This window comes from Phascolarctos cinereus, unplaced genomic scaffold (genome assembly GCF_003287225.1).
Source record: "Phascolarctos cinereus isolate Bilbo 61053 unplaced genomic scaffold, phaCin_HiC Scaffold_726;HRSCAF=1367, whole genome shotgun sequence".
In the NCBI taxonomy this organism is placed as follows: domain Eukaryota; kingdom Metazoa; phylum Chordata; class Mammalia; order Diprotodontia; family Phascolarctidae; genus Phascolarctos; species Phascolarctos cinereus.
The window spans coordinates 413267430-413280683 of record NW_027556098.1 but is presented as its reverse complement, the minus strand read 5'-3'; the positions used below and the strand labels follow the sequence as shown (position 1 = coordinate 413280683).

Sequence of the window (13254 nt, the reverse complement as noted above, 5' to 3'; positions counted from 1 at the left end):
TCAGACACTAAGCAGCCGTGTGACCCTGGACCAGTCCTTTCACCCTTGCTTGCCTCTGTTTTGTCATCTGTAAAATGGGATAATAACAACACTTACTTCCTGGGGTGGTTGAGTATCAAAAGAGATAACGTTTGTGAAGCACTCTGCAAATGTGAAAGCCTTACGTGAATGTTAGTTATTACAGCCTCCCAAGGCGGCACATCCCACTTGTGGATAGCTCTAGCCATCAGGAAATGTTTGGGGACATTGCACTCAGTCTCTCTGCCCCTTCTGGGGCCAAGGAGAGAAAGTGTGATCCCTCTTCCTCAAGCTCTCCCTTCCATGGCAGGCCCGTCTCCAGAGCTCCCCGCCTCCTAGTTACCTCTTCTGGATACCCTCCTTCCTGTGTGTTTCCTGCACTGTTCCTCCCATTTCGGCCTAAGATGCTAAGGTCGTGTGGCCACTCTGTTGTGCTGCTGATTCATAGTGCAAAATACCTACTTTTTTTTTTTTAAACAGAAATCAATCAGCCACACAGCCCTCATCCTATATTTTGAAGGTGATTTTTTTAAAAAAAACCTCAAGTTTAGAACTTAATACGTGACTTTATTCTATTTTGTATTTCATTCGGTCCATTCTTGTGGCCAGTGAAAACGTGGGGCATCTCCCGCCTCTTATCCAGTGTGCGAGCTGTGCCCCCAAACTTTGTGCCTTCTGCAGATTTGAGAAGCATGCCTTCTGCACCTTAAGAGCACATCTTAGTAGCACCCAGACATGAACAGCCCCCTCCCCATTGACCTTGGTCCTCCAGTGTCTCATTTTTAGGTCTGGTTATATACAACCTGTTTCAAATTCTCTTACCTAGACTGCCCTGTAGCATGAACAACTTGATCAGACACTCCTGGAATTGGAAGATAGTATGTCTGCACCGGGGGTGGGGAACCTGTGGCCTTCAGGCCACGTGTGGCCTTCTAGGTCCTTGGGTGAGACCTTTTGACTGAGTCCATCTTTTACAGAACAAATCTTTTTTATTAAGGGGATTTGTTTGGTGCAGTTTGGATTCAATCAGAGGGCTGCACTTGAGGACCTAGAGGGCTACATGTAGCCTCGAGGCTCCCCACCCCTGGTACACCATTCTCATTTACCCGGCTAGTTACTTGGTCAGAAAAGGAAGTGACATTAGTCTGGCTTGACCTGTTCTTGATGACACCATGATGTCTTAGTGTCACTGCTTCCCTTTCTAATGCTCGTGAACCTTCCCTTTACTAGTGTGTCTAGAATTTCGTCAGGTGCACTATCCTGTTGTTTGCAGATTTCAACCTCTTCCCTTTTTTAAAGAATCAGGAAAACACTTGCCCTTTTCCGAACCCATGGGACCTTTCCCATTATCTGGGATCTGAGAGATCTCACCAAGAGCAGCTTAGTAATCATCTCTTTCAGTTCTTTAATAGTAAATAATAATTATAATAATAGCTTGAAATTAGCTTGCAGAGCACTGTGTGAGAACCTTGTCTCGTGAGAGGTGTGGGCTGCATTCTGGCCAGGCCCAGGAACAGAGCTCCTGGAGGGCGGCAGGCTGCCAGGCTGCTCGTTTGTGAGTTTCCGCTCCCCGCCGACCACGTCGCCCCAGTCAGGGTTTATGTGGGATGCTCTCCCATCCCTGGACATGCTGGTTCCTCTCAGCTGGCTGTTTTCCACCTTTCCTGGGTACTTTCAAAAACGAGGTGCCTAGAAGTGAACAGTGAGCCGAGTGTGGTCTGACCAAGGGCTAATGAAGGGGCATCTTTTCCTCCATGGCTCTGTACGCTGTCTCTCTCCGTGCCACCCAGGGGACAGCATTGCCCTTTTTCTTTTCCTGTTGTGTCACTCTGGAATCACTGAGTCAGGGGTCTGACTCGTCCTCTGGTGGGACTGCCTGGGCCCCATCCTCTGCCTAGCAGCCGGCGGGCCTCACCTGACCGTGGTCCCTGTCTGCAGGGTCCCCACTGCGAACGTTGCCGGCCGCTGTTCGTGGGCTCAGCCCTGGGAGGTGGGACCTGCCGCCCCTGCCGAGCTTTCTGCAGAGGGAATAGCGACATCTGTGTCTCTGAGAAAGAGTTAGAAATGTCCCGTGGTGATCCGGAGACGTATCCCCTGGACCCCGAGGAGGTGAGCAGGAGCCCAGGTTCCCGATGGGGAGGGCGGGAGGTGTCGGGCTCCGGATGTCCGTGTCTCAGGGGCTCTGTCTGTCACCAGATTGAGAAGTGGGTGTCTGAGGGGCCGAGCGAGGATGAGGCCGTGTGTGTAAACTGTCAGAACAGCAGCTACGGAGACAAGTGTCAGCGCTGCCTGGAAGGCTATTTCCTTCTGGATGGACGCTGTACCAAGTGAGTGACGGCCCCGCTGGCCAGTGGTGGGCTGGGGGGGTGACGGCCGCATCCTCGCGGGGGGGTGAGACCCGGACACGAAGCTGAGGAGCAGGGAGCCCCTGGCTGGAAGACGTCCCTCCTTCCAGGTGTCAGTGTAACGGCCACGCAGACACCTGCAACGAAGACGGGACGGGCTGTCCCTGCCAGAACAACACAGAGACAGGCACCTGCCAGGGGAGCTCCCCCAGCGACCGACGGGACTGCTATAAGTACCAGGTGGGGGCCCGAGGGCGATGCAAGGGGGCGGACGAAGGATGGGGCGTAACCCGGCCAGGCAGATGACACGTCACGCCAGCTCTGGCGAAGGGGGGCGTCTGAATGAGAGGTGTCCAGGAGCTGGGGCAACCAAAGGAGGCCTCCTGGAAGTGGGAGGGGACCCGAGACAAGTCTTGGAAAGAGTAGAAGAGTATCAGGGGAAGTTAGGAGGAGGAACTGTTTGAGGTGGGGGGTGGGGCCCAGGGGCTGGAGGTGAGGGGGCTCACGTTCTCCCCCTCGCCTCTCCTGCCTCTGCAGTGCGCCAAGTGCCGCGAGTCTTTTCATGGCAGCCCCCTGGGGGGCCAGCAGTGTTACCGGCTCATCTCAGTGGAGCAGGAGTGTTGCCTGGACCCCACCTCCCAGACCAATTGCTTCCACGAGCCCAAGCGCCGGGCCCTGGGCCCCGGGCGCACCGTGCTCTTCGGGGTCCAGCCAAAGTTCACCAACGTAGACATCCGCCTGACGCTGGACGTGACCTTCGGTGCCGTCGACCTCTACGTCTCCACATCCTACGACACCTTCGTGGTCCGTGTGGACCCAGACACCGGAGTCCACACTGTGCACGTCCAGCCCCCTCCACCAGCCCCACCCCCGATGGCTGTGGAGGCTGGGCTGCGGGCAGGCGAGGTGGGCGCCGGGGGGCCCGGTCCGCCCCCTGAGCCTCGGATCCGGGAGGTGCGCCCACGGGGGCTCATCACCTACGTGACTGTGATGGAACCTGCCGCCGTGCTGGTGGTGCGCGGGGTGCGGGACCGGCTCGTCATCACCTACCCCCACGAGCAGCACGCCCTCAAGTCCAGCCGCTTCTACTTGCTCCTGCTGGGCGTCGGGGACCCCATGGCTCCTGGCACCAACGGCTCTGCGGACTCCCAGGGCCTCCTCTTCTTCCGCCAAGACCAGGCGCACATCGACCTCTTCGTCTTCTTCTCCGTCTTCTTCTCCTGCTTCTTCCTCTTCCTGTCGCTCTGCGTCCTGCTCTGGAAGGCCAAGCAGGCCCTGGACCAGCGGCGTGAGCAGCGGCGACATCTGCAGGAGATGACCAAGATGGCCAGCCGCCCTTTTGCCAAGGTCACGGTCTGCTTCCCGCCCGACCCAGCCGTTAGCGTCCCCTGGAAAACGAGTGGCGTGGGCCTCCCAGCCCCTGCCTTCCGCCGCTCGGAGCCTTTCCTGGCCCCGCTGCTGTTGACTGGGAGTGGGGGGCCGTGGGGAGCCGGCAGTGGGGGCTGCTGCCCTGTGGCCCTGAGGGCCGGGCCCATCACGCTGGAGCCCACAGAGGACGGCATGGCAGGGGTTGCCACACTCCTGCTGCAGCTGCCTGGTGGCATCTACACCCCGAATAGGGCCTGCCTGGGCTCCGCCCTGGTCACCCTGCGGCACCGGCTGCAGGAGTACTGTGGTGGTGGCAGTGGACCTGGGGCCAGTGGGCACGGGGCAGGGGGTGGGAGGAAGGGACTGCTGACTCATGACAACCTCACCAGCATGTCGCTCTGAGGGCCTGGGGGTGGGGAGGGTCACCCAGCCCCTGCTCCCTGCCCCTCGGCCCCCGACAAAAACCCAGCCTGTCCCTAGTGGCCGGGCTTTCCACAGACCCTCGACTCATCTTTGGTTTGCTGACACCCTTCCCGTCAGCCCTCGTTTGGACTCCGGGCTGTACCGTGTCAGGCCTCTCTGAGGAGCTGTGCCCTGGGCTCCAGGGCACGTTTCCTCTCTCAAGGCAGCCTTCCTTTGGGCCCCCACCCAACATCTTGAGTCTGTCACCTCTGAGCCTGGCATAGTGACCTAGCGTGACTGGCCCCAGGGCCTCCCTGGGGTCTCCCAAGCCACCGCCTCGGCTCCCTTGGAAGCCCCTCAGCTTTTCACAGCGTTTCAGACGTGGGTCCTCCATGAACAAACCGTTTAGTCCAACCCTGCCCTAGCATGGGGGCCTCACTACCTCTTGAGGCAGGCCATTTCTGACATCAGGCCCGTTTGGCCCCTTGCGCCTCTCCCCATTGCTCCTGGTTCTGCCCTCTCTGGCCCAGAGGGACTCCTTTTGCCCCTCTATTGCAGCACGGCCCTGCAGGTACATCGAAATAGCACTCGTGGGTGTCCTGCAGCTCTCACCTTCAGCCTGTCCTCTGGAGGCACACACTCTCCATTCAGTTGGCCCTCTTTATCCACCTCCTTCCTGAGACGTGTGCACCCCGGGGTGGCCTCCCTAGCACTCCTCCTCGTGGTCCAGGAAGCGCAGCCCGTGGCGGGGGAGGGGGGCCGTGTCACAGCATTGGCTCACGCTGAGCTTGCTGACCCAGCTGGGCCTTCACCCGCCTCACGACGTTGTCTCTTTGAAGCCAGGCGTTGGCCCAGTGGGATATCTCCTATCGAGGCTTTTTGGGAGCTGTTGTCCCACATGTAGGGAGCGGTTCCCGGCTGTGAGGGTGTCACATGCTTTCATCCAAGTCATCACTCAAAGTGGTCAGTGGCCTAAGGCCAGCCATGGTCTCCAGGGGGCTCCTCCACAGGCTCCTCTGTCTCCCCCCACCCCCTTGCCAGCATCCCAGCCAGCAAACTCATCTCTTCTGGGGGGAACCTTCTGATTCGAGGTGGATGGCCAGTGACTGAAGTCACTGCCCCCACAGGTCTCTGGTTGGAGGCTGGACGTTCAAGGGAACTCTCGCTCATCGACAGCTTGGCCTAGACAGCCTTTGGAGCCCCTTTCTAGTCTTAGCAAGCCTTTCAGCCCCCTAGCTGCCGAGATGGCAGTCGAGGCGATCCTCAGAAAGTACTTAGCACAGTGCCTAGCACATAGCAGAAATGCTTCTTCCTTGCCCTTCCCAACCAGTGGCTTCGGTGAACTCCCCACCCTCCCTGGTTCCTGTGTCCTTTAACGCAGCACTACAGGACCTGTCTCTTTTCTCCCAAATCCTACTTGTCCTTTCCTTCCTACTCCTGACCCCCCCCCCCCCGTTTCTGAATCCCTCACCCTTTCTCATCTTTTCCTCCAGGGCTTTGGATACCGTTCATTCCCTGTAGCTCACTGCCTGCCCTCCCCCCCCAAGGTCAGAGGATTTGGACAGCTTCCCTCTTGTGGGCAGGAAGGAGGTTACTGGACTGCTTTGTATGGGAGGGGGAAACCTTAAATCACTAAATAAAACATTTTCAGGGGATCCAGTTGTCTGGTTGCTGTATAGAGATGTGGGGGAGAATCTGGGACCTTCGGCCAGTGCTGTTATGCAGACACCCCCCCCCCCATTCTGTCCTCCATTTCCAGTCCATCCCTGCCCCATTACATGCATCCTGGCTCCTGGCCATGGGTTCTCTCCTATAGCCAGTTTGGGGATCCTGTGATTCCTCCGTGACCTCCAATTCCTCGGAGCCTGGTGATGACTTTGGGATTCATGCATGTGGTTTTCTGTCTCCAGGCTGGGATGTGGGCAAGGAAGGGCTGTGAGATCTTCACCTGCTGCTCCATAAGCCAGCTCGGCCAAGTGTGTTTGCTTCTCTGGGCCAAGAAAGGCCTGCCTTCCCTTTGTTTTCTTCCTTGGTCCTCTTTGAGAACAGAGGATTGATGACAGCAACATGTGGAGGTTGCACTCCGTTCCACATTCTAGGAGGCCCCCGCCTTGTCCTAATCAGGAGTATAGAATTTACTTCTCTGCCTTTGAGGGCATATGAGGCATATGTTTGATCCCTTAAATTAGAGACTGGGCTGGGCCCAGCAGGAGAAGGTGGAGGAACCAGTGAGACTAGAGTGCAGATCCTGCCTCTCCCTCCCAGGGGCCCTTCAACAGTGAACTGAGGGACCTTCAGACTTAGCCCAGGGGGGACCCAGACTAAGGAGGGAGGAGCCTTGGCACTAGGCCTGAGACTGGGCGTCCAGCTGAGGCTTCTTTTGTGGAGTGGGTGCGGCAGGGCCCATCCCTCCTGTTACTCAAGTGACTTTCTGTTCTTCTGGTCTCCCGGTGACTGTCTTCTCTGCCTCCTTGCATCACCAAATAAGCAAACGTTTAGTAAGCACCTACTGCGTGCCACACAATGTGAATTGCATTTTGTCATTTTATAGTTGAAGCTGAGGCAGGTGGAGGTTCGTTGTCTTGCCCAGGGTCGCACAGCTGTCTGAGGCTGTATTTGAGCTCAGGTCTTCCTGACTCCAGATCCAGTGTGCTGTGCACTGGGCCACCTGACTGGTATCGTCTGTGTATCTGATGGTGTCTAGGAGCTCAAAAAAGAGTTCCAGGAGTGCAGATCCAAGACCTGGAAGGGCTTGAGGGACCATGGAGCCCAAGCCACTCATTTTAGCAATGAAGAAACAGGCCCGTGAAGGTGAAGAGACTCACCCTGTTTACACGGTAAGTGGCAGAGTTGGGGTTCCAATCCAAATCCATGTCTATTTGTCCGTCTGATCCACTGAGTGCACTGTGTTTTCTGCTCCAAGAATTCTCCCAGTCATGTCCCTTCTGGGCTCTCAGGTCAGCTATATAGAATCCTATCCCTATGTCATGCAGGTATTCCCGTCCTACTTCACAGAGGAGGAAGTCAAGGCTCAGGGATGAGAGCTGCTCATCATCTCTGAGCCGGCGACCTCAGTGTTGGTGCTGGGCTTTGAACCTGGGTATCCTAACCCCACTTCCAGGGCTCGGTCACCCTCCACCATACTCCTCACTGCCAGCGGCTCCTTTCAGTGTGAGTGTTCTAGCTCTGCTCTGGCCTGCTGTGTGCTCAGGTTCAGATGTCAGAGGTGGGGCCCGGATGTCTCAAGGAACGTTCCCAGAAGTAAAGAACCCGAAGGGAACTCAGAGGCCGGCTCGTCTGGTCTCCACCTGCCTAGGAACCTCCTCCATACCACGCTCAACATGAAGTCCTGCCTGGGTTGGAGCAGCTAGATCCGTCCTCTCTCCCCACCCCTCTTCCAGAAGTCCCAACCTCCTCTGGGCCTGCTCTGATTGTTGGAAAATGCCAGCAGGAGTGGATCAGTACGGGAGAAGATCGGTGAGAGCGAAATAGGAGATGAAGTGTTTGGACTGGCTGGGGGTCTAGATCGCAATGTCTCCATGAGAGCTGGCATTGGAAGTCACTGGTGACGCAGAGCCTCCCGAGGTAAGTCCAAATTGACCACAAGTTCTGATCAAGCCCCCATGACATTTAGATGGTTATTTTTCATACAAGCTCATCAAATAAATCAGGGCTACCTCCCTTACACAAATTAGATCCCCAGAGCTTATTACACTGTTGCGCAAACAGTAAGTGCTTACTGCTTTTTTAAATTCATTCAGTGTGTGCTCAGTTAACATCACAGGAACCCTGTGAGCTGGGTACCCCTGGGAAAATGGCAGCTTACAGAGGTTGTGGTAACCCATAAGTGTAACTTGTAAGTGTAAAGAGTCAGGACTTGAACCCAGGTCTCCCTGACATTAATCAGCAGATGGGTGTTCATAGGAAGTTGCCTTCCTGTGAAAGGGAACCAGGATGGCAGAGGGGCCTTTGTGCCTGTTACACAGGGACTAGTTGAAGGTACTGGGAATGTTTAGCCTGGAGAAGAGAGAGCTCAGGAGGGACACGCCAGCAGTCTGCAAGTATTTGAAGAGCTGTGCTATGCAGGAGAGGGTCAAGTTTGTCCTCTGGTCACAAAGGGCAGAAAAAAAAAAGCTAATAGCAGATGCTGTCCCACAGTGGAACTGGCTGCCTCGACATCTGAGGCTCTCCAGAGGTCTTCAAGCCAAAGCAGACCTCACCTGCTGGGCGCGGAGTAGAGAGAATTCTCATTCAGGCAAAGACTGGGCTGGCTGGTGGCTGAGGGCTCTCCCGGCTCTCAGGTACTGAGCTTTGTCCTCAAAGCCCAGGGACCTCTCAGGAACTACGGATGGGGGGAGAGAAGCCGAGACCCAGAGAAGCGCAGAGATTCACCCTAGGTCACGCAGCTCAACCTTGGTCTCCTGGCTCCTTCCCAGGCTTAGCCTAGCCTTACCGCCTCACTTGCGATTTCTAGCGCTTTCGCATTTCCCAGACCACTCGGACACAGCTTTGGGTTTCTGATTTTATTGGCAGGGGGAGGGGGAAGGAAATGGAGGGTCAGAAGGAATAAGTGGGCGGGGCTGGGGCGGGTCCTCACTGTCTGATCTTCAGCTCCCGAGCCATCTGGCAGAGCGCACAAGGCAGGCAGAAGGTGAGCGCTGCCCAGTCGTTTCCAACAGAGCCCTGTCGGGGGAAAGGTAGAGGGGTCAGGGAGGTACTGAAGATCTGGGGGCCCCAGTTATCCTGGTCGCAAGGCCTCGGTCCCCTCCCCGGGTGCTCAGGCTCCGCTCCCTTCCCCGGAACTTCGCAGCCTCCTCACCAAAATGTGATAGCGCTCTCTCATGCCAGTGCGGAGGGAGTGGAGACCACCAGGCAGGTAGGGCGCACAGCAGCACTCCCCGAAATCATCAGCGATGCGGCAGGCCAGGCACAGGGGGGCGAAGGTGCCGCACAGACCTGCGGGGTAGGAGAGGGAGAGGTCAGAGAGACCCCCCAAGCCCGAAGGAAGCCGTTCCTTTCCTCTCCTCTCCTCTCCTCTCCTCTCCTCTCCTCTCCTCTCCTCTCCTCTCCTCTCCTCTCCTCTCCTCTCCTCTCCTCTCCTCTCCTCTCCTCTCCTCACCCCTCCCCCTCCTTCTTCGTCTCTGTGTCTGTTTCTGTCCCTGCCCCCCCCCAATGGGGTTAGACTGGATAATCTCTAACTCTAACATTCTATTTTAGGGCACTTCCTAGTTCTGACATTCTATGGTCTAGGTTCTAAGAAGCCTCCCATCTTTGATATTCTAAGCTGTAAAGTCCTCAGTTCTAACAGCGTTCTCTCTTCTGAGATCCTTCGCAGCTCTGATATTCCCTGATCTAGGGGCCCTCCCGGCTCTGAGTTCTAGGTGATTGAGCCTGTAGCCAGAGGAGGGATGCTGGGGCAGGCCGGGGCACACTCACACACGGGCATATCATTGCAGCAGTCTGTGAGTTCTGTGTGCCAGTCACTTTGCTGGGTCTGGTAGCAGGTGCTCTGGCTTTGGGGCTGGCTGGTCACAGGGTAAGACATAGCTGGGGAGAGCAAGGGAAGAGACAAGGTTAAACGAGGGTGCTTCGAGGTTTGGGTTCCTTCCTTCCTCTCACCACAGCTCCCCCCTCCCTCTCTGGCAAATCTGGGCAGCTCCAGCAGCTGGAGGGGGGAGGGGAGCTGGAGAAGGGCAGCCCCCTCCCTCTTCTGGGAGGGGGTTCCTCATCTGCATTTGGAGTCGCATCTGGGTGGGGTCTGGGGTCTCCCTCCCCCTCCCAGGCTCTGGCTTTCTGCAGCTGGGGAGCGTGGGTCCTTCTGCACATCTGGATAGCCGGTGCCCCTTGCACATCTGCTGGGGAGGATGTCTGATGGCACTTCCTGCAGGCGGTTCCAGGGAAACTCTCCCTCCCAGTAGAGAGGATGGGAGCTCAGGGAAATGGGGGCCTCCTCTTGCAGATCTGGGGTCAAGGGGCGTCTTGCGCGTCTGGGCCGAGGGCCACATCTGGGAGGAGGGAAGGAGCAGGTGGTCCTCCTCCACATCTGGGGGCCAGGCCGGCTTCTTGGCGGTGTCCGCGCGACCCCGGGCAGGGGGAGGGGAGGGGGAGCAGATGGGGGAGGGGTCTCTCAGGCGAGCGCACCTTTGCCCTTCACGTTGTCATGCATCTCGAACTGCATCCTTTCGGAGATGGTGCGGGCCGAGGCGGAGAGGAAGCGCTGAGTAGCTGGTTCCGGGGGGCACCTGGAGACTAGGTGGTGGGGGTGGGGCGGGGGCAAGGGCACTGGAGTAAGGGGAGGGACTGCGGCAGGTGGAGGGGGCGCTGGGGAGGGAGAAAGAGGCCGGGTCAGAGCCCCCCTCATTCTTTCCCGCTTCCTCCAGTGAAGCTCTTGGTACCAGGATTCATCCATTAGGGTCCTGAGAATCTCCATCCCCCATCCCCAGGCCTCAAGACTGAAGTATCATTGAAGTGTAAGCTAAGTTGGACGGAGATGCCCAGGAATGGTCAGTGCCAGAGAGAAACACAGACATTCAGCAATAAAAAGAGAAAAATCCCAATACAACCGAAGACTGAGAAATCTGCAAAGATACAGCCCAGCCAAGAGAAAAAGCTGCTCAGAAACTCGGAGCTGCAGAATGGAGAAAGCTGCCGATACCTGAAGTGGAGACCAGTCTTCCGAGGAAGACTGGATAAAGCCAGAGACTGAGGACTTTGCCACACCCAGAACCCCGTGGCTTGCACGGAGACATCGAGGCAGAGTAGCAGAAACACTCACTGAGAGAGAAAAAAGAGAGACAGAGGTACCCAGAGATGAGGGAGAGATAGAGACACCTAGAATTATGGGATAGAGCTAGAATGTCAATGAGATAGACAGTCGTGGAGAGATGCTAGGGAAGACCCAGGAAAAGAGATGGGTAGACAAGTCTACCAGGAGTCTGAAAGATCTGTGTAGAGACAGCTGAGGAGAAAGAACAGCTAGGGGCAGACCCCCAGAATGCCAAGAGACAGCCAGGGGTAAGGGAGAGACCCTGAGAGAAAGCCCAAAGAGATACAGGAGAAGGGGCTGCAAAGTCCAAGAGGAAGCCACAGGAGCCCCTTTGGGCCAGGAAGCAGATGCCAGAGGCAGGGGGCTGCCTGGGCTGGGTGGGACTCCTTCCTACCTGGGGAGCACTGGGCGGGACGCTGGGGCTCTTGGGTTGAGTAGCACTGGGGTTGGCTCTGGCCTCGTCACTCCGTGCCTGACTCTCTCTGGCTGTGCCTTCTCATCCGGAGCAGGTCTTATATGGGGCAGCCAGGCAGCAAGGGGTGGGGCAGTACCGTGCCACAAGGGGAAGGAAGCACTTGGAGTCAGGCTTAGATGGGAGTCCCCTCCCCCCATTCCCTCTAGGGCATCCCTGCTGGCCAGCTCATCTGGGGGGAGCCCCAGGACAGATATGGGGATCACTGAGATAAAGAGACCTGGTAGACTGAGGTACACAGGGACAGAAATGAGGAGATGGGGAAACAGAGGTAGAGATGATCAGAGACACAGACAGAAGCAATGGCTTCTGGATTCTGCAGTCTTTTTAAGGTGTACGAAGCGCTTCCCTACCACAACCCTGCAAAGTACATGGTGGATATAATATTAGCCCCATTTTACAAATAAGGCAAATGGAGGTTTTTTTTAGAGCCCATAAATAGCTGACCAGGGACTTGAATCCCTGGTCTTCTGAGGCTCAGGGCCCTCCCCCAACTCTCAAGAGATAAACAAGGACAAATAGAAGAAAAGAGTGGGCACAGGCTGGAAATGGAACCTGGTATTTACTACCTGTGTCATTAAGGGCACGGCCCATTCTCTTCTTGGGCCTCAGTTTCCCCATATGAAAATGAGAAGGTTGAACACAGTGATCCCCCAGGTTCCCTCTAGAGCTACATCTTATGATCCTAAGGGGCAATAAAGTGTGCAGAGACCGAGATGGAGGCAGAAACAGGAGTAGGGGGGAGAGAGACAGAGAGAGACACAGAGAGAGAGAGGCAGAAACAGAGAGCTGAGACAGACAGAGAGAGAGAGAGAGAGAGAGAGAGAGAGAGAGAGAGAGAGAGAGGCAGAGACAGAGAGCTAAGAGAGACAGAGATGGAGAGATAGAGAGAGACATACACACAGAGAGTGAGAGACAGAGACATAGAGCCAGAGAGACCTAGAGAGACAGAGACAGAGAGATACACACAGAATGAGAGAGGCAGAGATAGAGACAGAGAGGCAGAGACACACACAGACACAGAGAGAGACAGACACAGAGACAGAGAAAGAGAGGCAGAGGAGAGACAGACAGAAACAGACAGAAATAGAGACAGAAAAACAAGAGAAAGAAAAAGAGAATAAAGAGCAAGAAAAGAGAAAGAGGAGGGGAAAGTAGAAGAAGAGGTGCAGGAGGGGTAAAGAGAAACAGAAACAAGAAGGGGATGGATGGAATAAGCATTTATTAAGCACCTACTATGTGCCAGGCTCTGTGCTAAGCACTTTTACAAATATTATCTCATTTGATCTTCAACAATTCTGGGAGGTAGATGCTATTATTATCCTCATTTTACAGTTGAGGAAACTGAGGCAGGCAGTGGTTAAGTGACATGGCCAGGGTCATACAGCTCATAAGCGTCTGAGGCTGCATATGATCTCAAGTCTTCTGCATTCCAGGCCCAGAGCTCTGTCCACTGCTCCACCAGGGATGAGGCTGTCTCTGAATTTCTCTGACTGTAGTTTAGAGTTGGGGAAACGAGGTACAGTAGGAAGGAGGCAAGGAGAGAGAGCAAGGTTGTGTAGGTGTGTGTGGGGGACATTAGGGGGCCCTTAAAGTGCCTCCTGGTTCTTTACTCCACCTGTCCCCCTGATCCTATCCACTATGGAAGGTCCAGTTGAGGAGGGGGGAGTGGAATGAGGTCAGAGGGGAGAGGCTGTGGGGGTGATACGCCCTCCAAACCAGAAATAAACATGCCCTCCCCAGCACCAAACCCAGAAGGTAGTTGGCTGAGGGGCAGGACCCCAGGGTCCTTTCTGGGAAAAGACTGAGGGTCCAGAAAGCTAGGTTCTCCAAGGACCCTCCTTGAGGCTTAGCCCTGACCCTAACAAGCTCTGCAGGACTTG

At 55.9% G+C, this 13254-nt stretch overlaps 2 protein-coding genes across 3 annotated transcripts in view; one reads left to right on the top strand and one right to left on the bottom strand.

Annotated features, from left to right (window-relative positions):
- MEGF8 (multiple EGF like domains 8) overlaps positions 1–5788 on the top strand; it is a 32571-nt gene extending 26783 nt beyond the window's left edge. Inside the window, exons 38-41 of the mRNA XM_078145883.1 lie at positions 1957–2127; positions 2215–2345; positions 2474–2603; positions 2901–5788. Coding sequence (XP_078002009.1) covers positions 1957–2127; positions 2215–2345; positions 2474–2603; positions 2901–4133 — 1665 coding nt within the window. The 3' untranslated portion in view covers positions 4134–5788. The remainder of the gene's footprint in view (positions 1–1956; positions 2128–2214; positions 2346–2473; positions 2604–2900) is intronic.
- Positions 5789–8649: 2861 nt separating this feature from the next.
- On the bottom strand, positions 8650–11797 carry CNFN (cornifelin). Of its 2 annotated transcripts, none has more exons than XM_021003325.2 (4): positions 11294–11797; positions 9570–9680; positions 8953–9089; positions 8650–8816 (listed from the first exon to the last, which is right to left on the bottom strand). In XM_021003325.2, exons 2-4 carry the CDS (start codon positions 9676–9678, stop codon positions 8727–8729), a joined length of 336 nt encoding a protein of 111 aa, XP_020858984.1. In that variant the 5' UTR covers positions 9679–9680; positions 11294–11797; the 3' UTR covers positions 8650–8726. The 2 variants fall into 2 exon arrangements, with proteins under 2 accessions (XP_020858984.1, XP_020858983.1); XM_021003324.2 differs by lacking the exon at positions 11294–11797 and adding an exon at positions 10275–10437.
- Positions 11798–13254: the final 1457 nt, after the last annotated feature.

What these genes read in the sequence shown, in the direction of transcription:
- CNFN (XM_021003324.2), bottom strand. Translation starts at nt 10,311, where the DNA reads ATGCAGTTCGAGATGCATGACAACGTGAAGGGCAAAG. An exon ending in TGACAACGTGAAGGGCAAAG is followed by an intron (nt 9,681 to 10,274) that starts GTGCGCTCGCCT and finishes TGCTCTCCCCAG; the next exon opens with CTATGTCTTACCCTGTGACC. An exon ending in CTGCAATGATATGCCCGTGT is followed by an intron (nt 9,090 to 9,569) that starts GTGAGTGTGCCC and finishes CCTACCCCGCAG; the next exon opens with GTCTGTGCGGCACCTTCGCC.